The sequence below is a fragment of the Hakea prostrata genome, chromosome 1, assembly GCF_041222555.1.
Source record: "Hakea prostrata isolate BN-2017 chromosome 1, UWA_Hpros_2, whole genome shotgun sequence".
Lineage (NCBI taxonomy): Eukaryota > Viridiplantae > Streptophyta > Magnoliopsida > Proteales > Proteaceae > Hakea > Hakea prostrata.
This window is the reverse complement of record NC_142600.1, coordinates 59,114,803-59,140,263: the sequence shown is the minus strand read 5'-3', so window position 1 is coordinate 59,140,263 and position 25,461 is coordinate 59,114,803. Positions and strand designations below refer to the sequence as shown.

The 25,461-nt window shown below is 40.9% G+C and overlaps 1 protein-coding gene across 2 annotated transcripts in view; it reads right to left on the bottom strand.

Moving 5' to 3' along the window:
- The window catches only part of SRS2 (P-loop containing nucleoside triphosphate hydrolases superfamily protein), a 75,892-nt gene that overhangs the window by 25,800 nt on the left and 24,631 nt on the right, over nucleotides 1-25,461 (bottom strand). For both annotated transcript variants that reach the window (XM_089141160.1, XM_089141165.1), the window contains 2 exons: nucleotides 10,597-10,663; nucleotides 10,117-10,167 (listed from right to left, as the gene is read on the bottom strand). In XM_089141160.1, the coding sequence (XP_088997286.1) occupies nucleotides 10,117-10,167; nucleotides 10,597-10,663 (118 nt within the window). The remainder of the gene's footprint in view (nucleotides 1-10,116; nucleotides 10,168-10,596; nucleotides 10,664-25,461) is intronic.

Genomic DNA, 25,461 nt, shown 5'->3' with positions numbered 1-25,461 from the left:
AACTTGCTTGATCTAGGCTATATCTCACAGAGATTGTACTTTCTTATGGTTCAAAAGGCCCGTCCAAGAGCTGGGATCTGAAACTAAAGACCTTTGAGACTGCTGGTATAAATACAGTCCACAGTCCCATGCAACATGATAGAACAAAACATATTATGGTGGACAAGCACTTCATCCAAGAGATAATTGATGGACTGCATCTGTACTGTTTTTATTTAATCAATTAATTGACATCTATTCCAAGGGTCTCATTCCTGATCAGCTTAGTGCAGTGCCCTTTTGTGGAAGCTGGGAATGTATGATAATTTTCGCCAGTTTGAGGGGAAACTGCTAGAGTTGGTAACTAGGGGTACTTGAGGAACCAGATTGTTGTCTGGTTGCTAAGTATAATTCCTTTGTTATTAGCTAAGTAACATGGATGTGGAGGATACCATACTCCAATCCACGTCATTTTACCATTGGCACTCTTCTTCTTAACTTCAACCTTCTATTTCATCTATCTCCTAGTTGTTTCACATCCTTTATCTTCCAATTGAAACAGAAAATGCAACGATAGAAGGAAGGCAATGTGAACCTGATTTAGGGTTAGGACTTCTGGGATAATTTCCCTAAAATTAAGGGTTCACCCAGAATCTTCTAGATAACAAGTCTAAATTATTACAGGATGTTTGTGGATCTCTAAGGAAGTTTTGGAAAGATCCTAGAGACAAGTTAGGATTGACATGGGTTGTTCTGATATAGATGGGACTTGAGGGAAGGACAAGGAGATAAAATTGGGTTCCCATGGGTTGATAGGGAAAATTAGGGTTTTAACAAAATCCCTATGGGCTGGTTTAAGATACCCAGAATTACAATAGAGCTGAAAAGAAAGGTTGCGGTTAGGGTTTTGAGAAGGTATGGGTTGGTTCTTAGGTGTCGATTGGAATCTTGTAAATTCATGGACTATCTTCTTGATCTCTCTCTCTCTCTCTCTAGTTTCTCCTTCTTTTCTTTTCTTTTCTTTCTTTTTTCTTCTTTTCTTTCTGTTTCAGATCTGCCGCAAGTCAGAAAAGGGGGCGGGAGGGGTGTTATAGAAGGAAGAGAGGGAATGGGGAGCTGCAGGGTAGGGGAGAGGTGGGGGAGGGACTGGGAAAGGTTGCAGGGGGTAGGGGAGGGGTCCTAGGGGGCAGCCGGGGTGGGGGAGAGGCTGCAATGGGGTGGCGAGAGTTCAAGGGTCTGTGCAAGAGAGAAGGGGGAAGGGGAGGGCTGCGATGGCCTAGGGAGGAAGGGGCCTGGGGGTGTGTACCTAACTTTGAGAAGGTGCTGGAGTTGAAGATGGCTGCTGGTTTGTTGAAAAAAGCTTCTACAACTTGAATCAAGTTATGTCAACACGAAATTGCCCCTTCGCTGAAACCCTAAGTGGGGCCCACAAAATGCACCCAAGAAGCCTCCCTAGGCTGGCTGAACCCTCTAGGAGGGGTATTTTGGGCATTTTCAGCCCCTATTTAGTTGCTGGAATTTAATTCCAGTTTGGTTAAGAAGTCTTGATTTGAGTTAATAATTTTTTTGGATGAATGAATAATATATTAAACAACGCAACACTACAAGAGAAAAATACAAAAGGGCAGACAAGAAAGAAGGAAAAAAGGGGAGGGGGGGGGGGAAGAGCAGGGAGCTCAAGAGGGGGAGAGGAAAGAGCAGCTAAGGCCGCAAAAACTAACAATCAACCTATTTCTGGGGCTGTCAGCAACAGGGGGAGTGGGGGAGGGAGAGCAATCTAGAAGAAATATCAAAGAAGATGGCTTTCCAAATCATATCTAAGGATCACGATTTGGGATTCCATCTTCTAAGGTTGCGCTCCCACCAAATGTGATGGATGACGGCACTAAACACTAGTTTGCCAAGGCGGTCGCAAATGGAGTGACCGGCAAAATTCCTCGAGATCCAATACCAATCACGAACGAACCCGTGCGAGCGCCTCGAGCTGGCCAAATGGAAGCAAGAGCTCTATCCCAAAGGGGACGGGAGAAGGGACAGGAGAAGAAAAGGTGGTCAATGTCCTCTGAACCACTCCAGCAAAGGGTGCAGTTAGGGTTGGCGGGGATGTGGCGGCTAATGAGGAAGGATTGGGTAGGGACAGCATGGTTGAAAGCTCTCCAAAGGGTGAAGGAATGACAGGGAATGTGGCCTTTGAACCAAACCAAATAGGACCAGGGGACAGGGGGATGGGGGAAGCGGAGAAGATTCCAAGCAAAGGAGGTGGTAAATGATTTGGAAGGCGAAGGGGACCAAATGGTGGTATCTTGGGACAGGTTGAGGATTGGGGGGAGCACATTCCAAACATGTGTGAGACTAGGGTGGGGGAGAGGGGCCCAGGCCTTGCAAGAGATGAAGGAGTCTAGTGTGGCTATCTTAGGGATGTGGGTCTCATAGGTTGCACGGGGAAGAATGCCGAATGGATGCCAAGGGTCTAGCCAAAAAAGGGTGGAGAAACCATCCGAGACTTCAATAGAGATGTCGGAGAGAGCATGGGGCTAAAGGAGGAGAATCTTCCTCCAGATCCATGAAGAGTTTGAGGGGCAGGAAGCAGTCCAAAAAGAATCCTATTTGAGAATGTAAGAATAGACCCAAGAGACCTAGATAGAGTCATGCTTGGAAGCAATCTTCCAAATGAGCTTAAGGAGGTAGGCCAAGTTAACATCAAGGATACGATGTAAGCCAAGGCCACCCTCAACTCTGGGGCGACAGACCGCCGTCGAGGAGACGGGATGAAGGAATTTGGAAGCTTCTTAACCTTCCCAGAGCAAGGCACAGAAGAGGGACTCCATGGACTGAATAATGGATTTGGGGATAGAGAAGATGCCACCCCAAAAAATGTAAGAATATTGAAGGACAGATTGAATGAGCACCACTCTCCTAGCAAAGGATAGGAGCTTGCCTTTCCAGAGCTGAAGTTTTTTCCTAATATGGTCAAGCATATGAGAGCAGTGATGGCAGGTGAGCCTACCAGGAATAAGAGGGAGGCCAAGGTCGGTCATAGGAAAGGAGCCAGGACTGAACCCCAAAGAGCTGCAGGAGAGAAGCTCGAGTAGCATTCGAGACGTCGGAGAGAAAGAGAGTGGATTTGTTGAGGTTGACACGGAGGCTGGAGAGGGATTCAAACAAGGAGAAGGAGGAAAGAAGGGTGGAAAAATGGATTGATGGTCAGCTTTGGTGAAGATCATGAGATCATCCGCAAAGGCAAGGTGGGTGAGGTTTGTGGATGTGCATTTGGGAATAGGAGAGATGAGGAACTGATCTGTATTAGATTGGAGGATACGGGAGAGGACCTCGAGAGCCATGGTGAACAGGTAGGGAGAGAGAGGACAGCCCTGGCGGATTCCTACCCTGGAGTGGAAGAAGCTTGCAAGGGAGCCATTAGTGATAATGGAGAAGCGAGGGGTGGAGATACAAATCTCAATCCAGTGGACAAAAGCCGAAGGGAATCCCATAGCAGAGAGGACCTCGCTGATGATATCCCAACAGATTGAATCAAAGGCCTTATGAAGGTCCACTTTCAGGAGAGCAGCCGGGGAGTGGGAAGATCTATTGAAACCTCGAACAATTTCCGCACAAAGGAGGATATTATCCGAGATGCTCCGACTTGAGATGAAAACAGATTGGTTAGGGCTCACCAGAGAAGGAATAACCTTTCTTGATTCGATTGGCAAGGATTTTGGAAATGAACTTGTAGATGACATTGCAAAGGGAAATGGGGCAAAAATCAGAAAGAGAAGAGGCGCTAGGCTTCTTAGGGATGAGACAGAGGAAAGTTTGGTTGATGGAGGAGAGCAGTGAAGGATTAAGAAAGAAACTCCGAATGGCATGGATGAGATCATCCACAATGAACTCCTAGGAAGACAAAAAGAAACCCATACTAAAACCATCAAGGCTAGGGGCTGAATTAGCTTTGTGAGAGCGGATGGCAATGAGGATCTCATTAGGATCGGAGGGAGTCCAGATTAGAGGGAGAAACGAACTTGCTAAGAAGAAAGGGAGGGAGAGAGGGCCGAGGAGGGAGGGAAGATGAAGAAAGAAGACTGGAAAAGAAAGAGACAACTTCATTCTTGATACTAGGGAGATCAGTGATCCAGGATCCATTCATAGACAGGAGACCAGAAATGTAGTTGTAGTTCAAACGACCTTTGAGGGAGTGATGGAAATAGGCATTGTTTACGTCCCCAAGTTCGAGCCATTTGATTCTCGCTTTTTGCCTAAGAAAGCTTTCCTCCTGGGAGGAGAGGGTAAGGGAGAGAGAACGCTCTTCCTCAGCGAGAGAGGGATTCAAGGGGTCCCTATGGAGAAGGAGCTGGATCCTAGAGAGATTAGAACGGCAAGAGGTGACTTGGGAGGCGATGATTCCAAACGTGGAAGACTTCCAGGATCGGAGAGAGGACTTAGTGTTTCTAAGTTTGCAGGCCAGAGTAATCAAGGGGAGAGAGTTACAGTGGGTCAGCTGATTCCAAGCCTCAATAACCGTAAGGAGGAAAGAGGGGTTGAAGGTCACATGTCGAAGAATTTGAATGGCTTGGGGCCAGTGGAGGGGAGATCGAATATATGGAGGATGCAGGGGGAGTGGTCAGAGACGCTGGGAGGGGAGAAAAAGGCATAGGATGCAGAAGGAAGGAGGTGAGCCAGGACTCATTGACAAGGAAGCGATCAAGCTTGGAGGCGATGCGGGCTTCCCCAATCCTCCAGTTCTACCAAGTGAGGAAATGGCCAGACCAACGAAGATCTGAGAGTCCCGCATCGTCAAGGCAAGAATTAAAATCTTCCACTGTAGCAGGGTCTAGAAGGTTACCACCAACCCTCTCATGCGAATATCGGACAATATTAAAATCGCCCCCAATGCCCCAAGGAAGGCCTGTAGAGGAGAGAGCCAATGAGCGGAGAACCTCCCAGAGTGGGGAACGGTCGGATGGCCGATTAAAGCCATAGATAATAGTGAGAAGGAGAGGGGAGGGAGACAAGGGAGTAATGAGCTTGAGGTGCATGGATTGAGAAGACGAGGAGAGAAGGGATTTTTGAAATTTTGATGGATCCAAATGCGGCCATTAGGGGCAGCAATGTTAGAATTGGAGAGGAAGAACCATGAGGGGGAAATGGCCTTGGCGATCTGAGGGGCATTATCCATGTGAATATGGATTTCAAGGAGGGCACAAATAGAGGCTTTAGACTCACGAATGGAGATTTCACATCAGCTTGTTTATGGAAGGCATTTAACCCTCTAACATTCCAAATGAGAATATCGAACACGGACATGGCAACTATTGAAGAGAGGAGAGGCCATCGGTTTTGCTAGATGGAGAAATGGCAGCAAGAAAAGTGGGGAGCTGGGAGACAGTGGACCAAGCAGGGGGAGATAGAGGGGGAGTCTCACACAAAGGGGAATGTAGGGGGGAAGGCGTTTAAAAAAGGTTTGGGTCAATTGATGAGTCCGAATTAGGAGAGATTGGATAAAAGGGGTAATCTGAATGTTCTGATGGAGAGGGTTCACTGTGGTTGGTAGAAGAAATAGGGGTTGGGGGAGTCTGGTTCAGAGGACTCCAAACAATGGAAGGATTTTTGTTGGGCCAAGGTGGAGGGTAGTGGGTTGGGTCAGAAGCAGTAATTGGGTTCGTTATTATGTTGGGTTTAGTGGGCTGACGGTGGATTGGGCCACGGTAGTTAAGAGCGTTAGGAGGTTTTGAATTGGCTAAGGGAACCAAGGGTTTAGATGGGTTTAAAGGAGACGGCCCACAAAGGGTCGAGATAAAAGGGGCCTTTAGGTTGAGAAGGGGATAAGGATGTAGTAGGGTTAAAAGCTTCAGCAGGGCCCACCCCAATGCAAGCGAGGGTTAAAGGAGTTGGGGAAGAGGCATACACAACCTTTAAAGTTCAAAGGGCAAGCAGTAGACTTTGCCATGGAGCAGGCGATGGCTTAAGGCGGTAAAGGCAAAACCAACTTTTCTGTTGCAAGCGAAGGCGATGGACGGAATGGTGCAATACCAGGGCTGTCGCGATTGGCAGGGACGTGGAGAGCTTGATCTCGCGGTGACCTGGAGGCTAAAGCATCGTCAACCGGGCCTTCAATGTGAGGTGTGGGAGCTTTGGGCAGAACAGTGTCAGAGAGAGCAACGTCGTTCCCTTGAGGAGTAGGGTTTGCAGAGGACAGAGGAGTCAGAGGAGCAGAACCAGAAGATCCTTGATTTTTTTTCCTTTCTTTCTTTTTCTTGTTTCTTCGGTAAGTTTTCGTCGGAGCTAGCGCCAGCGATGTGTCGGCAGGGATAACAGGCATAAAGACTTTTTCCAGCAAGTCTATCAAGGGGATCTGAGCTATATTTGAGAGGTTTTCTTCCATTTTTCTTCAAGCAGCGGAGCAGAGCAATTTTCACTGGAAAGCCGTGGATTCATAGAGTTCAGCTTGGGCAAAATTCCATCAGAGGAGTTGACATTTAAGAAACTTGATTTGCAGGAGGATTCTTCATGACCAAAGGAGGCATAGGCGTCGCACCTTCCAGGGATCCAGTTATAGGCTATGATTTGGTAGTAATGCAGGCCATTGTCATCTTCGATGATGATATAAGGGGGAAGGGGCTTGGCTGCAGAGATTTCTACGCAGATTTTAGCATACAAAAGACGCTCCAATTTTGAAGCTTTCAAATCCGAGCGGAGGGGGTGACCAATTACTGAGCCTAATCTACTGAGGCAGTCTTGATTTTAGAAGCCCAAGGGGAGTCCTAGGAGGTTGATCCACAGGGTAATAATATTGAAGTCGAACCTGCAGAGAGGCTTAGAAGGCTCCCAAGAATTGATGGAGATAGGAGATTTACCAACGAACCACGAAAATCCTTCAATGGCTTTTGCTTTACAAGAAGGAGAGGCTAATTTGAAAAGGAAAGTATTTGCATCGATTAGGTGAGTTTCCAAAGAACCTTGAGCGCGCCATTGCTTAGACAGCGAGGTTTTAACAATGCCAAGGGGAGGGCAAGGGCAAAGAAATTGGCCATACACAACAAGATTCCAAAGCTTTATACTATCAGCAGTGGCTTCCGAAGGGCAGTGAACCACGGGGGCTGAGTTTGGGGTGGGCACAAGCAGGATGAAGGAGAGGTTGCAGCTGTGGGAAGGTAGAGGAGGGATAGGTGAGAGGGAGGGATTAAACAGGGAGTTCCAGGCTTTCAGGGGAGACTCAAGGGAACAAGGGATGGCAGGTTCAGGTCCAGGAGGATTGGTGGAAAGGGTGAAAGAAGATGGGGGGTTGCAGAAAAAGTCAGATGGGGAAGGAGAGGTGGATGGTGGGGGGGGGGGAGACGTCGGAGCTCATGGCTAGAATCCAGTAATGACTGAGTTAATAGTTGAGTCCCTAGTTCTTTAAAACTCTACCACGTGCCAATTAGAGTTTTAATTAAACATAATTTAGCAGAGAGTTGGGATATCTCGCCATATCTCACTATATCTCACCACATCTTACTGGAACTCTCAATTTTTTCCTTTTTTTTTTGTGGATTTCAGATGGATTTTCACTTGCAACTACTCTTAGCACATCTACAACATTGAAGGAAGATCAATCATTCTCTGCTTGTCTTAGGAACTTATGATTTAATGACTTATATAGAACTTCTAATGGTGGTATAATTTTATTATTCTATTCTTGAAAATTAAGATTGTGATACTCATATGGAATTATGGATGGGATTTTGATAACATTTAGGTTACTTGATGCATTTGATACACTTGTTTTCCATTTATATACTTTAAAGGTTCTATATTACATGTTGTATAACCTTGCATTCCCTGATCCTACAACATTTCGGTTTTACACTATGGGTAGACTAAGAAATCATACATAGGGTTGTTTTCTAACAAATCTAAGGCCGCCAATGTGTTCAAAAGGCCTTAAATAGGTTAAATACCAAGTTTCAACCCAATTGGGACCCTAAAACTCGATAGGCCACCGAGTTGATGCCAAAAAATTGTATATCTCGACCGAGATCTCGCCGAGATGGTCAAGATCTCGGTTTTTCAAGGTGGCAAGATCTCGCTCGAGAGCGAGATCTTCTACCATGGTTACAATTAAGTTTACCACCAAAGTTGGAGAGTTAAAAAGATTTAGCAAATTTCTGAACAAGTTAAAAACGATAATAAAAATCCTAAATTACCCTTACTTGTTTCCATCTTCCTTCTTCTGAAACCTGGTCCATCCTCCTCCCAACAAACCCTCTTGCTTCGTCCCTTAAACTGTGTCGCTCCTTCCTCCTCCTAAGACTTGCTCCATCCTCCAAGCATCACCACCACAGCCACCCAATTCCTCCCTCCTCTTTGCATTTTCTCCCCCCACCTTTTTAGTGCTGCCCACTCCAACCCTCCCTCTCACCCTCTATTACTTGTCCTTCTCTTATCCAATTTATCCTTCACTTTGCTTCTTTGGTTAGAGTCTTCCAGATTATTGAAGAAAAAGGCAGTTCAGTTTTACCCAACAAATTTTTTTTTTTTTTTTTTTTTTTTTCCTTTTCTCTAGCTTCTCATGCAATCTATGATTGATTTTTTAAGTTCTGAATGTGGAATGTGGAGTTAATATTTTGAATATGGGGTCTCGTGTGATTGACGTATTCCTTTAAAGATCAATAAAAAATTCTATAGGACTGTCAAACGACCAGCTATAATGTATGGTGCAAAGTGTTGGGCTGTTAAGACGCGTATGGATAAACTCAGCATAGCAAGGAGGGTGCTAAGATAAATGATGGCAAAACTTGGAATGATAAGGTAATGAATGATCATATTAGAGCTGGACTGAGAGTAGCTGCAATAAATGATAAACAACAAAAAAGTCAATTGAGGTGGCACAACCTTGTTCAAGGGAGGCTTTTAAATGCCCCTGTGCAGAAAAGCAATTTAACCAAGATTAAAGGAATTAGAAGAACTCAATCCTTAAGAGAATTGGTGAGAGAAGACATGCACAGCTTAGACCTTTTATCTAGTATAACCTTAAATAGAGCTAACTGGAAGGCAAGGATCTGTGTAGCCAACCCCATTTTTGGGAAAAGGCTTGTTGTTGTTGTTGTTGGATAGCCACCATGGACAGAATCCTTTTTGCTTATAATCCATTAATGGAGGTCAAGTTGTTTGGAGTTCCAAGGAATTTGCTTGTCATTATGGCTAATGGAACCATTGGAAGTGTAGTCCCTTTTGGGGAAAAACAGTTACCTATTTGGAGATCCATGTTTTTCTTTATTTTTATTTTTTTCTTTATTGAATGATTTCTTAATGGAAGTATGGTGGGGGTGGGAGTGGAATTGCAATGGACATTGGAGAAGGTGCAAGGAGGGAGGGGGTGGGTGGGTGGTGGTGGGGTGTTTACTGGGAGGAAGAGATGTGTTTCAGAGGGAAAAGGAGCAGTTGCACTTGAAGGAAGAAGGATAAATTTTAGATGACTGAGGAAGGAACATTGCAGTTGAAGAGAGGAGGCGAGAAGCTAGAAGAATGTTGTGGTAGCATAGGGTCTTAAGAATAACTTTTTACTTATTCAGGGATTTGGTAAATCTTTTCAACTATATAACATGTGATCATAAAAATTGATTTCAATTAACCAGTGTTGAAAATCTTTTTTTTTTAAAGAATTTTTCCCTATAAATATAAATATTCCTGTGTATAGTATGTAAACACCTCTAAAAGAAAAAAGATGCTTATTCCCCATTGCTCCCCTGTTCACTTGTCAAATTTCAGCCAAAACAAAGTCAACCACATGAAAAATAACGGAATACCAAGTGGGAGCATATTACCGCATGCTTTAGCAATAGGATGCACGCCAATACATGTGAGAGTATATGGTTGAATTAGACTGATATTTGATACATGGCCAATCCAGATCATAACTTGTCTGATGTCTCAATGTCAGACCTAAAGTACCAAAATATCCTTCCATGTAGCACAACGACCCGGGCAAACCCCCTTTGCAGTTGGTTCATGCAAAGGTTTTGCCAAATTCTAGTTCATGGAATATGTTCACAAATAAATAGCAAACAAACGAAGTTTCCACCAAATGTGAAAAAAGAACAGCAACATACCTCTGATAGTCTGTTAAGAGTGCTAAGTGGTTTAGTAAAAAAGGAAGTATACCTGAGGCAACATGTTTGCCACTGAAGTTATGACAACTGAAATAGATTGTTCCTGTAAATCCAATATTTAGTGTCAAATGAGTCTTTCCTGTGATGCGAAAGGAGAAATGTCTCAATTGATCAGAAAAATGTTTCAGGACAAAACCAAATGATCCTAGGTGGTTATTGACCAGAGCAGGCCAGGTGAGCAAGCATAGTTTTCCTACCTAATTGTTATCTGTCTCAGCCAATAAAAACAATCTAGAAGGCCAAACTAGCATTAAAAAAAAAAAGCCTAGTCCTGATGTTCCTGGGCCATTGATTGCAACTCCTGAAGTGATTCACTGCATTGAACCATGTAACCGAGCGTCTAGAAGACAGCAGGAGATTTTTCTTCTTTTTTTAGAAAGATGGGGGCAAAATAACACATAAGACTTATAGATTAACACTATTGAGATTCTAAAAACTCACGTTTCCCGAAGAAAAAAAATATGGTTCTTACCCTCTGAACAAGTTTTGAAATCATTTCTAGTGTAGACAAAACCTTGCGTCCTTGACAAAGTTGACTCCTGCGATCATTCAGAAACACTCCAACTTGAGAATCAATTAGCATAGAAGACGCTAGCAACATAACATGCAAGCTTAGCAGCTAACAAGGGGAAAAAATTAAATCAATTAACTATACTCAAATGTCAAACCCAAGAGAGCTCTCACTATTTAGTAGTTGAGCACATTCTGATTCCAAAACAGAATTGGATGAACAATTTTAATCAGAATATCCGAAATCTTGAAGCTTTCATCATAGAAATGTCTTAGAGGTCAAATGGGAAGTACCACTCAATAAGATTGATTTTATTTGTCTTTTGACAATACCTTACTAGTGAACTACGAGACAAACCACCATATGATGCAGAACCAGCACCAATGACCAAACTGGAGAGTTCCTTTCTTAGAAAATAACCTAGTTTGATATATGTATCGGTTGAATATTCATTTCATGGGCTTCTACTGTAATCAACCAGCTTAATGGATGTTAAAGCATGGGTACAGAGCTGAGTACAAAAATCAAGATACTTAAAAGTATCTTGATTTTGGTCTTCTTTCAATAGTTTCTTTAGTGAACCATGGGTCAATTGGTTCATTTGTTTTAATTTTGGTTCAACTGTGGCTGATTTAAGTTCTCACGTGATTACCAAATTAATCATAGAGTCATTAGCTTATCATAGGTCAGGTTAGAGCCTCCATACAGTGGAGGACCTTTAAGTTGTTTTGACTTAGTTTTCTCTTCCTGAGTTTTAGCAAGTTGCCCTAGTTGTTAATAGTTAGTTACTCCCATTACTAATGAGCGTTTTGTTTGGATTTGGCTTCTTATAGCCCCTTATTTATGCCCCCATGGGGAGAGAGTAATAGGCAGACTTGATTAATTATATTCTTCTGATTGGAAGAGCTATTGCTGCTACTACTGTCATCTCTATGGTGGAACAGATCTGCGTGTTACCCTGGTCAGTCATATCCAAGCTGCTGAAGCTTGGGACCTAGGTGAGTGCTCCCCAAGACCCTTTATGACTGTAGAAGCAGTCTTCACTCCATGCTTTCTCTTCCTCTCCCCTTTCCTTTCTCTTTTTGCTTACTGTTTCCTAGGTCAGCCATATTTTACTTCAGAAGCGTCCAAAAATCCAGCAAGGAATATCCACTACAGCAACGAATTTTATTCTTGTCACAGTCCCCCCATTCCACAAAACCCTAGGCTCAATCCGAACACCAACTCCATAAAACGCAGCTACAAAGTCATCACATAGTGTCCATCAGGATGCAACAAACTTTAAAGGGAATCTCTCCCAACACCTTCCTCCTTCAATCCAAAATGCATTCCTCACAGACCCTTGCAACTCCACAGACCTTGACCTCCTATTTTTTCTCAACCTGGATGGAATCCCACTCAACATCCCCCTCATCACTATATCCTGAAGTCCCAGCTCCATCTGAAACCCTGAAACCTCTCCCCCCTCTTTTCCAACCAAAACTCCTAGATATGGCTGGTTTATATACTAGGTCCTGACAACCCTGTCAATCTTATTGAGCCTACATTACTGTATCTGAACCAAGTGCACAGTTTGACTTAAATGGGAAAGTGGATATACGTTCCCTTTTTTTTTCTGATAGTTACTTTGTATTAAAGAGGGAGAAGAAGTACAGAAACAGGCAACCTCAGAGAACCCTATCCAGCTACCATGAGCCACACAGGACATGCCCTGCAAACAACACCAAAAGTGAAACTCAATTATTACACTTTAGCTTCTATAATACATCTCATTAATACCTGCCTGCACCAAAGCATCAAGATCAACAGTAAATTCATTAGGTGGCAAAGCAATTTCCGAGGTATTAGAAACTAGACCAGCCATATAGTCTGCACTCTGCAAGTAGATATAAAGAATCTCTATTCTTCACAGCCCCTAAAATAGATTCTCTTTCCAACTATCTTTCCATTGAGCATATCTACAGCTACTTTTGAATCAGATCTGAAGGAAATTTCAGTAAGTCCTTTTGCAATACAAAAGCCAAAACTGGATGGCGGACAGCTCCATATTCAGTATAGAGAAATCATCACTTACTCCTCCATATGCCATAATAGGCAGGGGTGTCAGACAGTAGGTCCATCATGATTTTGGTTGAGCTGAATCAGATTCAGGTAAGGCATGAATGAGCCAAATCCCACATGTTTAGAAACTTTTGGTTTTCGGACAGCTTTGGTTTTGGTGCGATTTGGTTTTAGTTTATTCTGGGTCTTTTGGTAACAGGCTGCTATCGTGTTAAATCGGTTTAATTTGGAATAATCTCTACCACTCTAGGATTTCCAATAGGAGTTATTCCTATTTCTTATTTCCCTATCATTAATAAATAATATTTGTATTTACAATTTACAGATATCCAACATAGCATCCTCAATTAAAATTAAAAAACAAATCACTTCAAGAAAAAAAAACTGGAACATTGTTAAGGTTTAATCATTGAATGCATTAAGCACTTTGATTCTCACCTAATGAATACTACAACAACTAAAATATGCATAGGCATGTATGCTTTCATCCTTAGAAGTTTAAACCTAATCAAGTTGAGTGATGGCTAACTAGTTGCTAGTATTTGTATATATTTGTATATATATATATTTGTAAGTACTAACCTTTAACTTCTAATGGATCTAATAGCATATATGTATGGAAGTTGAAAAAGACAGTAGCCTATTAGGGATTAGTAGACTTATTGAAAATCAGGCTCAAATGGTCGATCTTTTTGAGCCCATTGCGTTAACTCAGACTGAACCGAAACCAAGAACAACTAAACATCAAAACCCAAATCCCATGTGTTAAGATTGCGTTTTGGTTCCAGTCTTAATTTTATCAGTCAGTTTTGATTGGTTTTGATGGTTTGGGTTAGATTTTGACACCTAATAGGTACAACATCCCCATTTCTAGTGAATCTTCCATAGGCAGCTCTATCGCCTGTTAGGAGCCATCATAATGCAAAGCCATGAAATTACCACTAGGAGGAACCTAAGAACATTCCATGGTATGTTGTAGATTAGAGAGGAAACTAGAATGGCAAAAGGAAGAAGATCAAAGCCTGAGAAGAGGCTAGGAGTCATTACTCATCGTGTAAGCCTCCTAGCCAATGTCTTTATATATAGAATGCTCTTGAGATTATAGCTATCATAGTAAATCAAACAAAAAAGGAAACTGAAAAAGAAAAGGAAAGTAGGATTCTCGAACTTAAGATCCTCCCAACTTGCCCTCTTCCAATAATACCCTTCGAACACTCCCCCTCAAATTGGAGAATAGCGATTACTCATGCCCCGCTTGTTACAAATATAGTCAGCATTGGCAGCACCTACGGACTTTGGGAGTAGGGCTGCAATCAATACGAAAGAACTTCCTTGAAATGAGAGGTACACCAAGATACCTTATAGGTAACTTAGTTTCATTGAAACCTGTTAAGAAAATCAACTGTGGTTGAATGGCTTAGAGGGATCAGTGTGATCCCAAACCCTTTATTTATAATGAGGTGGAAAGAATACAATTACATAAATACCCTTACCTAGTTAACAAAAAATTGAAAATTACATGAACTAAAACTCCTAATAGAACTTAACCAACACTCCCCCCTCAAGTTGAGGCATAGATATTAGGCATGACCAACTTGCCTACAACGGGAAGGAAATCTCCTTCCTTCAAACCCTTAGTGAAAATATCTACCACTTAGTCTCTAGATCTCACAAAAGGTATGCAGATTAGCCCTTGCTCCAACTTTTCTTTGAAAAAAATATGTCAATTTCAATATGCTTAATTTGATCATGTTGCACATGATTATTGGCAACATTAATGGTAGCCTTGTTGTCACAATACAACATTATACGGTTTGGAACTTGAATTCCAATGTCTTCTAGTAGACCTTTCAACCATAGTGGCTCACAAACTAAACCGAACCATAGCTTTGTATTCAACATCTGTATTGTATAAAGCTACCACATTTTGTTTTTTTACTCGTCCAAGTAACTAGATTACCTCCAACAAAGTTACAGTAACCTAAACTTGACTTTCCGTCAAGAGACTTAGCCCAGTCTGCATTAGTGTAAGCTTCTACCCTTATATTATCAGTGGGTGACAAAAGCATTCCTTTTCCAAGAGTTCCCTTTAAGTACTACAGTATTTTGGTAACAGCCTTCATATAAGTTGAATATGGATCATGCATGAACTAAAGCCTTCATACAAGTTGAATATGGATCATGCATGAACTGGCTCACTAGTCCTACAGCATAAGCAATGTCTCGTCTGGTGTGGGACATGTAAATAAGCTTCCCTACTGGCCTTTGATATCTTCTTTTGTCCACTAGTTCTCCCTCTTTTTCCTTAAGTTTAACTCCATCCTCAATAGGGGTATCAACTGCTTTCCACCCCAACATTCCCACTTCTAATAATAAATCTAGAACATACTTCGTCTGGTATAGGTATATACCCTTCTTTGATCAAGCCACCTCAATTCCTAGGAAAAATTGTAACTTCCCTAAATCTTTGATCTCAAATCTTTGCTAACAAAGTTCTTCAACCTTTGTATTTCCTCACCACCATTCCTTGTGATGATAATATCATCCACATGGACAATAAGAAGTGTGATACTGATTAGCATTGCTTTGCTCGTATTCAATAGAGATCATTGCCTTCTGGAGGCGTTCAAACGAGCATTTAGGAGACTGTTTCAACCCATAAATTGATATCTTCAATTGACAAACTTTTCCTGTAGTATTTTCATCAGAGAAACCATATGGGATCTCTATATAGACTTCCTCTTCCAACTCCCCATGTAAAAAGGCATTCTTTACATCTAGTTGGGGCAAGTTCCAATCTTTGTTTACAGCCACAGATAATAGAACTCTCGCATTGTTCAGTTTCACAACAGGGGCAAAAGGATCCTGATAATTGATCCCAAAGATTTGGGTAAACCCCTTTGCAACTAGTCTAGCCTTCAACCTATTGATTGATCCAACCATATTTTGTTTAACCACAAACATCCATTTGCAGCCCACAAATTTTTTTCCTAAAGGAAGTGTAACTAGCTCCCAAGTATCATTTTTCTTCATTACTTGCATTTCCTCTACCATAGTTGCCTTCCATCTCTTAGCAACATAGGGTTCCAGCCAACTTTTAAGAATAGAAATAGATGGTAGAGAGGATATAAAAGCACGGTAAAAGTCAGAGAAAGAGTGAAAAGAAATATATTTAGCTATGGAATGTTAAAGTATAAGATCTTATGGGATGTTGAGTACAAAATCTAACTCCTTTTCTAACAGCAATAGGAAGATAAGTAGAAGGTACCATAGGGGGAATAGTATAATATACCTTTGAGCAAGGAACTGAAGTAGTAATATGTCACTTTTCTTCACCTGCTTTAGCTGATTGTAATTCTTCCCCTGATACGTCTACACCTCCTTATCCTGGTCAATTTTGTTTTGAAAACCTCAATAGTGTGCCTCACAGGAGTGGTCTCCCACGACCAAGCTCTTAATATGGTTTGAAAAATGGAGGGAGAAAATTTAAGTCCTCCGAATACACTGGCCGAAGTCTCCCCCTAGTCAAACTCTTCTTGAGTTCCTAAGTTGTGCTATGGTAGTGTGTGGGAGTCTATATATGTGGTAGGAAGGTCTAGAGTTGGAAACAACTCTCCTCTAAGACTCTCCCCCTGGAAAGGTGTATAGAGTATAGTAAGGGCAAGACTCATTAACAATTACATTCATAGACAAAATGATTTTCTTGGAAGGAGAATGATAATATTTGTACCCCATCTGAGTAGCAGAATATCCTAGCCATATGCAGTGTAGACTGCGAGGAGCCAACTTACTTTGGTAGGCTATGATACTAGCATAACACACACAATCAAAACTTTTGAAGGAATAACAAAGGAAGAGTCTCCTAAGAGAATCTCATTAAGATATTTAAAACCAAGTATCCTATTGGGCATTTTATTCATAAGGTAAGAGGCAACGAGTATACCATCACTCCAGCATTGGTCAAGGACATCCATAGCAATCATAACATAGTTGTCAAGGCGTCGCCTAGGCATACGCCTTGGCGTCCTGGCGGGATTATAAGGCCTGAGGCGATGGTCGCCTCAGGCAATGGTCATAAGGCGGGCGCCTCAGAGATGAGGCGTCTCTGAGTCGTCGCCTCAGACGACTCGGACGCCATATTTAACGGGGCGACCGCCTTATTGGGTTTTCAAAATGGTAAATTATTTGATTCCAAATCAAAGGTGAAATTTAATTTGAAACGTAGATTCTGATCGAAAAGAATCTAATGGGTGAGTTGTTATATAGGTGTTACATATTATTTCATACTATCATTTGTAACATTAAATTAATTAAAAAAATAAAAAAAAAAAAAAAAAAAAAAGGAAAAACGAGATTGAAATCGATCGAATCGGTACTCTCAAGTCTCCACCCTATCTCGCTGTCTCTCTCAGTCTCTCTCTCGCTCTCTGCTACTCTCCCTCTGCAACGACTCCGACAACGACCACCGGCGACGCCAGTGACACCGGCAACAACTAGCGTCATCACCGGCGACAACCAGCGTTACCGGCGACAGCCAGCGTCACCGGCGACAGCCTTTGAAGAGGATTTGGACTTGGACTCGTGCGACTCAGACTCTGTTTCTTCTTCTTTCTTCTGCAAGACTGCAACTCCATCGTATCTCAGGCTCTCAGCTTTCTTCTTTCTTCTGCAACTCCTCCGGCGGTTGTAGGCTTGCAGCGGTCACTCAGTCTCCATCTCAGGCGACGGTAAGTCGCCGAATACCTTTTTTTTTTTTCTTCTTCTTCTTACTTCTGGTCACTCGATTCTTACTGCTACTTTTTTTTTTCTTTTTCCCCTCCTCATAGGCTCATACGAAGGCCACTTTAGTTGCAGCGATCAAATTGCAGCGGCTACGTCACCATCTGAGGCGACGGTATGTCGCCGGAAATTTTTTTTTTTCCTGCGATTGTAAGATTGTTACAACTTGCTTTTTTCTTCTTTTTTTCTTGGTTTGGTTGTTGCATACTGCCTTAATGTATGACTGATTGACTGTATTATCACTGTATAATGTTTTTTTTTTTTTTTTCTCCTGCGATTGGCTCCCAAGCATGAATTTTTCAGAAAACCATTTGTTTTCAGCATCAAACAGTTGAGAATTTGAGATTGATGCTTTGTTTCCATCAGCTTTGCTTCGGTCAGTAAACCTTCTTGGCTTCTTCTTTACAGGCTCCCCTGGTTCACCCTTGCATGATTGCTTCTGCTTTACCTGAAACCCAAAACAAAAACACAAATTAACTTCCAGATTAATTCATACCAACATTTCTAAACATTTATAATTTGATGATCACAATAGAAACTAACCTCTGCAACAGGCTCCCCTGGTTCACTCAATATCCTGTTCCTGTATTCTGAATTTCCGATTTGCTTGTGGTGGATCCTTCTATTAACAATTGCATCGGCTGATCAGCTTCATCACCATGTACAGTAATTTTTTTAGTCATCATCTTCATCTTATATTTTCTGATTTTTCAAAATAGAAGCTTGGTATCATTATCAATTTTATTATTGTTTTTAATTTTGGCTGATTATATGTGTATGTTTCATGATTTTTGTTGTAGATATTTACTAGTTATTTAAAATGACCTCAAAGCCCTCAAGTGATAATCAAGCGGCTGCTCCTAGTCAGCCTATTCCTAGTGGGGGTGAAGCCTATGATCCCTCAAAAGACCCAAAGAGAAAGGCCAAGTCAAATGACCCAGGGTGGAAATATGGGTATTGGCCAGATGTTGCTGATAGGAATACAGTCAGATGCAGTTTGTGCAACAAAAACTTCAAAGGAGGAATTACAAGATTGAAGCAACATCTAGTGGGTGGATATGGGGATGTTGTGAAGTGCACCAAGACCACTGCAGCAATTGCCTAAGAGATGAATGCAATGTTGATGAAAAATAAAAAGAGGGCTGTTGTTACTGATTTGGATAATGAGGAGTATGATGACATTCAAATTGGAGAAGAACATCCTATTCCTGCCCCTAGGCCCTCTAGTGGAGGAACTACATTACCTAGTGTGGGGTCTGAGGTTGAGGTGTGCTCCAAGATACCAAGCTCTGGGACTGCATCAAAGAGACTAAAAAGTGCCCTTAATAAGGCACCAGTAAGGGGTCCCATGGATAAGCATGTTAGACGCACTCCTGAAGAACTTGTTGAAGAAAGGAGGGCTAAGGGTGCTACTCAAACAACCATCTTGAATAGAATGAGATCTCTTGAAGAAAAGAAGCGAGTGGATAACCACATTGCTGATTGGATGTATCAGTGTGGCATTCCATTCAATGCAGTTAAAGCTAAAAGCTTTGAGGTGATGGTTGAGTCTATTGCACAATATGGTTCTGGGTATAAGCCCCCAAGTTACCATGAGGTCAGGGTGCCTTTGTTGAAGAGTGCAAAAGAAAGAACAATGGAGATAAGGAAAAATTATGAAAAGTATTGGAGGAAGTATGGATGCACACTCATGTCTGATGGGTGGACTGACAAAAAGGGTAGGCATCTCATCAATTTTCTTGTCAATTGTCCAGAGGGAACATTCTTCCTTGGTTCTGTGGATGCATCTAGCCAGGTGCAAGATGCAAACATGCTCTTTCAGTTATTGGATAGCAAAGTTGAAGAAGTTGGGGAAGACCATGTACTTCAAGTGGTGACTGATAATGCCTCAAATTACAAAGCAGCAGGGGCATTATTAATGGAAAAGAGGACTAAATTATATTGGACTCCTTGTGCAGCCCATTGTCTTGATTTGATGTTAGAGGACATTGGGAATTTGAAACAATATAAGAAAGTGATAATTCAGGGGAAGAGAATTACCACTTTCATTTATAGGCACACAAGATTGCTGGAGGCCTTGAGACAGAAGACAAATGGCAGAGATCTTGTGAGGGTTGCAGTGACTAGGTTTGCCACTTCATTCTTGACATTGCAAAGCTTGTTGAAACACAGGGATGATTTAAGGCACTTATTCATTTCTGAGGAGTGGACAAATTCCAATTTGTCCAAGACAGAAGCAGGGAAGAAAGTAGCTGAAACAACTTTTTCTACAGCATTTTGGCATGGTGTGGAGGATTGTATTAGAGCATCACAACCTCTTATGATTGTATTGAGGATTGTGGATGCTGATGAAAGACCCGCACTGCCTGAAGTGTTTGTAGCCATGCAAGAGGCCAAGAAAAAAATAAAGGACAATTTTGGAGGCAAAGAACGACTTTGGAAGAAAGTCATACAAATCATTGATAGGCGATGGGAGTGCCAAATGGAGAGACCTCTATATGGTGCAGCCTATTTCTTGAATCCTGGGAAGTTCTACAACTTAGATGATGTAGATGATTATGAGTTGATGACTTCTCTCCAAACTTCTTTCAATGAAGTTATTGGAAGACTAGTGCCTGATGCACATCAACAAGATAAGATATTGTCCCATGTAGATGAGTACAAGGAAGCTAGAGGTCCTTTCTCCACAGCTATGGCTATCAGACAGCGTACAACTATGAGTCCTCGTAAGTTTTTACTTGTATATTTTATTTTTAGTTATACTTATTTGGTTTGTAACTTTACCTATTATGTTAATCTTTTTTTTTTAATACTATAGTTGCATGGTGGGGTACACATGGAGGAATTGCTTTTGAGCTTACAAAGATTGCACGGAGGATACTAGGCCTTTGTTGTTCTTCCTCTGGTTGTGAACGGAATTGGAGCACATTTGAGTTTGTAAGTATTAAGTGATTCAAGTATTTAAAACACTTTTAAATTTAAATTTAGAAGAATGACTTGGGATTCTTTTCAATTGCTTATGAATTCAGATTCACACCAAGAAGAGGAATAGGCTGGAACATGAAAGGTTGAATGATCTAGCTTTTGTTCAGTACAATTGCCGTCTTCAAGAAAAGTTCGATGAAAGGCGATTAAAGATTAGAAATTATGATCCACTACTCCTTGATGAGCTTGACTGGAGCAGTGAGTGGATGGTTAATCAGCCTGATGATTTAGTCCATCCTGAGGGTGATCTTACTTGGAGCACTGTTGATAGAGCTATAGGGGCATCTTCATCACTTGAGGGCCAAAATAGACCGAGGAGAGGTCAACCAAGTGGATCAACATCTGGTGGAGACTGTGAAGTTAATATATGTTACTCACGTCGCGGCCGCAGGTCTTTGGAGAGGGTGGTTGAGGAAGAGGAACATGACTCTGAGTCTAATGGAGACATGGAAGAAGAGGAAGACTTGCATGATGATGAGAACATTGCAGATGATTTTGGTTTGAGGTCTACCTCTTTGGAGCAACAACAAGTTCGAGAAGATCTCCCACTTGCTACCAATTTAATTGATGATGATTATGACTAGCTGACTTATACTTTTCTATTGGGAATTTTGGATATGAATTGTGGATTTTTATTGGGAATTTTGGATATGGGTGTGTTGGTATATTTGGGCTTTGGATTTTAGATTTTAGATATAAGTGGGACTGTTTGCTTAAATATTTAAAACTTTCTATTTAGATATGCTTTGTTTCATTTTCTTCTTTTACTTGTGAGGATATTTGGCTACAGCTCGACAATGTAGAAGAGGTGGAGTTGTAGGTGATGGTGGAGGTGGAGCCATGGAGTTGTAGGTGGTGCTAGTGTTGGTGACATTTAATGAAGGTATGTTGTCTAGTGTTTATTTGTTTTGTTCATGCATCTATGTGTTTACTATTTAGTATTTAGTTACATTTTATCGTATCTTGATTCTTGTTAATGATAGCATGATACTTGAAATTTATTTAGGACCTACTATGTGTTGTTTGTAGTATGTTGGATGACTTGAGGTAGGCTAAATGGTTAATATTAGTTTTTTTATTATATATAAGATATGTTTTATAATGAATTAGTGTATGAGATGTACACTAAAACGCCTCAACAGCCTCAAAAGCGCCTCGGAGGGCGCCTCATCGACTCATCGCCGCAACTAGTTAAAACCGCCTCGCATCGCCTCGTCGCCGTGACAACTATGAATCATAATAGAACAAGCTATCTCTAATAGATGCCAGTTCTTCCTTTCAATAACCCAATTCTAGACAACTGTATCAGCACAACTGGTTTGGTGTATTATGCAAAGTCAGAGTGATATCTCTGAAATTCAATATCAATATACTATGTGCCATTATCAATATGAAGGATCTTCACAGTGGCGTTGAACTGAGTTTCAATCATAGTATGAAAATGACAAAAACATTGAAAATCTTTCTCTCTTTTTTTCTGTTTTAAAAGATAAATCTACGTAGAATTAGAGCGACAATCAATAAAAGTAACAAAGTATTTATGACCAGTAATAGCCATACATTAGCAAGGGCCCCATACATCAGTATGAATTAATACAAAAGAATCTATTATGAAGAAAAGGTAAATAAGTACAACGGGTCTACTTGGCAAAAATGCAGGTTTCACAAAATAATTTGTCCTTATTACAAAATGAAACTAAATTAGGAACTACATTTTTAACATTTCCTATAGAGGGGGGGGGGGGTGACCAAGTTTATAATGCAAATAATGAAAGCCTGACATTATCGAATAGACCTAATGAGAATATGCGGCCAAAGCATGGAAGAAAATTCGATCGAAATGGTCGACATTTCGATCGAAATGCCTGCAAAAATACAACTCGAAACGAAATATAGTTGTAGGCACTTGCGCAGCTTATAAAATACCCAAAATCGACCCTGTTTCGCCATTTCGACGTTGTTTCGAGATTTCGAGCCATATCGCCAGAGCTATTTCGACCTCATTTTGCAATTTTTGTTGATTTCTCTTGCTTTCATCCCATTCTACACCTAATTTCTAGTATTCCATTTCCTTCAAACACTTGATTTGCTCCTCCATTTGTGCATTTTCTCAAATCTTGCAAGGTGAGTAACCAACTTCCTCATTTTTTGATTTTTGTTTCATTTGTGCCTTAAATCATGTTAGATTGCTTCCAAATTTATATATGTTTACTTTAGAGTGATGATCTATGAATTTGTAGTGTCAAAATTATTTTTTTATTCTTCCTACTATTTTTTTATTTTTCTGTTATTAAAAATTATTTACTAAATTATGTATATTGTTAAAAATTATTATGTATAGTACATGTATAAGCTTCAAATGAATGTTGGTGAGAGTTGAGACACCATATTGCTGTGATGGTGTTGAATTAATTTTTTTTTCTGTTAATTATGTAATTTTACTGTATTTAATATATATTTAAATAATTAAAAATATATATATATTTAAATATTAAAATATATATATATATATATTTAAATATTAAAATATATATATATATTTAAATATTAAAAAAAAATTTAATTTATGTTTTAAATTTAAAAATAGGAGAGTATTAGTGGAAGCATGTATGCAATTTTTTGAGCATGTTGTGGATATTTTTAAGATAGTTAGTGTGTATTTTATATATTATAAAATTATTTATATATTAAAAAATACTTATATAGTTATACATATATTTTATTTTTTATATATTTAAAAATAGAAGGTTATTATTAGAAGCATATATGTCATTGTCATTTTTGGAGCATATTGTGGAGCTTTTCAAGATACTTAGTGTGTGTTTCTTGTATCAGGCACTCTATTTTAAAGATGTCAGACATAGCTTGGGATCATGAGAGGCCACTAACAGCTGATAAGAGAAAGAGCAAGTGTAATTACTGCAAGAAACAAATAGGAGAAGGTGGGGCCACTAGATTGAAGGTGCATCTAGCTAGTGGCAACAGGGATGTAACAGGGTGCCCAAAGGTGCCTGTAGAGGTTAAGAGGGCAATGGCCTCATACATTAGTGGTGGAAAGCAAAAGAAGAAAGAGAAGAGAACACAGAGGGATGAGTTCGAGGATGCCTGCTTAGATGACCTTCCAGATCCTGAGGGTTATGGTAGGGATGAGCGGGGAGACAGTGACCCCGATCCGAGAGGCCGATCACCTGAGGAGGGCGATGATGATGAGTAGGGAGCAACAGAGGATTGATGACATCAGGAGGCAACAGAGGGGTCTGGGTTGTGGGTCCTCTAGAGAGCCAGTAGGTATGGGAGGCATAGGTGGCTCCCAAGTCCCTATGAGGAGGTCTCAAAGTGTGAGGCAGGATGCTCCTATCCCACAGGCCCCTACAAGGGGTCGAGCTTCCTCAGCACATCCTACAGATCCGGATCTTGAGATTCTTCGCAATATTCCGGCCCTATTTGTGAGGCTTGAGCATAAATAGAGAAAGTTGAAGCACTTATGGGGGAGTGTGAAGGAGAAAGTGGGGATGGCTTTCTCCAAATGGGCGCATTACCATAGTGTTCCAGCACATACAGCCTAGGGGCCCTACTACAGAGATATGATTGACCAGCTAGGCAGGGTTGGGAGTGGTGTACAGGGCCCCACTCCATATAAGATATATAATGTGTATTTGCCTAAGCATAAAGAGGACATAAATGAGTACATTAAGGGATTAAAGCCCATGTGGAATCATTATAGAGTGACTCTGATGGCTGATGGTTGGACTGGTCCCACTAGACAGTCCATCATCAATTTCATGTTGAATTGTGATGGAAGGACAGTGTTCCTCAAGTCAGTAGATGCATCCGGTGAGAAGAAGGATGCAAAATACATTTACAAATTACTGAAGCAAGTGGTGAAGGAGGTTGGAGTGGAAAATGTAGTTCAAATTGTGACTGATAATGGCTCCAACTACAAGAAAGCTGGGTTGAAGATGCAGGAGAACTCCAGTCACCTAAAGTCTAAACATATAGTATTAATTTTCATTTGTAAATACATATATTTACATTACACATACATGTACACTTTATAACTTTGTATTGATGGTTTGATGCCTTGATGGATGGAAAGATATAGGCTCTTTTGGACTCCTTGTGCTGCTCACTGCATTTACTTAATGTTGAAGGAGATTGGAAAGGTCAAGCTTGTGCAGAATATCGTGGACCAAGCTCGACATGTTAGAACCTTCATATATAACCACACCTATGCATTAAGGATGATGAGGGACAAGTGCCAGGGTGAGTTAGTGAGGCCAGGCATAACTAGATTTGCTACTAATTGGATAGCACTGCAGAGCTTTGAGAGTAGGAAGACTGACCTTAGGAGTATGTTCGCATCAGAGGAGTGGTTTAATTGGGAGGGTCTTCATCAGTGGGAGGAAGGAGAGCTCAGTTGACTATCCTTGATGAGACTTTCTGGCACAATGTGAGGATAGTGGTGAAGATGCTTGAGCCTGTGGTGAATGTGTTGAGGATTGTAGATCAGCAAAGAAAACCTACTCTAGCACACATATTTGCTGCAGTAGATAGGATGAAGCAGCAAGTTGCTCAAGTCCACCCACGCGGCAACAAGAAAGTCCTTCAAATCATCAACAGTAGATGGGAGTCTATGTTACAGCATCCACTGCATAAGGCTGGTGAGTTGTTAAGTCTAGTATTTAATTTAATTTTCATTATGTTATCACACTATTAAGCATTAACTATTCCCTTTTATGACATATTTTTTCTTACACAGCATACTATTTAAATCCCAAGTACCATTACAAGGACAATCTTGGGATGAGGCAAGATTTGATGGATGCTGTCCAAACTGTGGTGGAGAAGTTAGAACCGGAAACAGCTAAACAAGAAATCATCCTTATGGAGTTGAGATAGTGATTTGAATCATTTGATATTCACAACTCGAAGTTTTATACTAAGTCATTAACCTAGTAACTACTAACTAGTTATTGTTTTTCTCTTTATATATTAGATAAA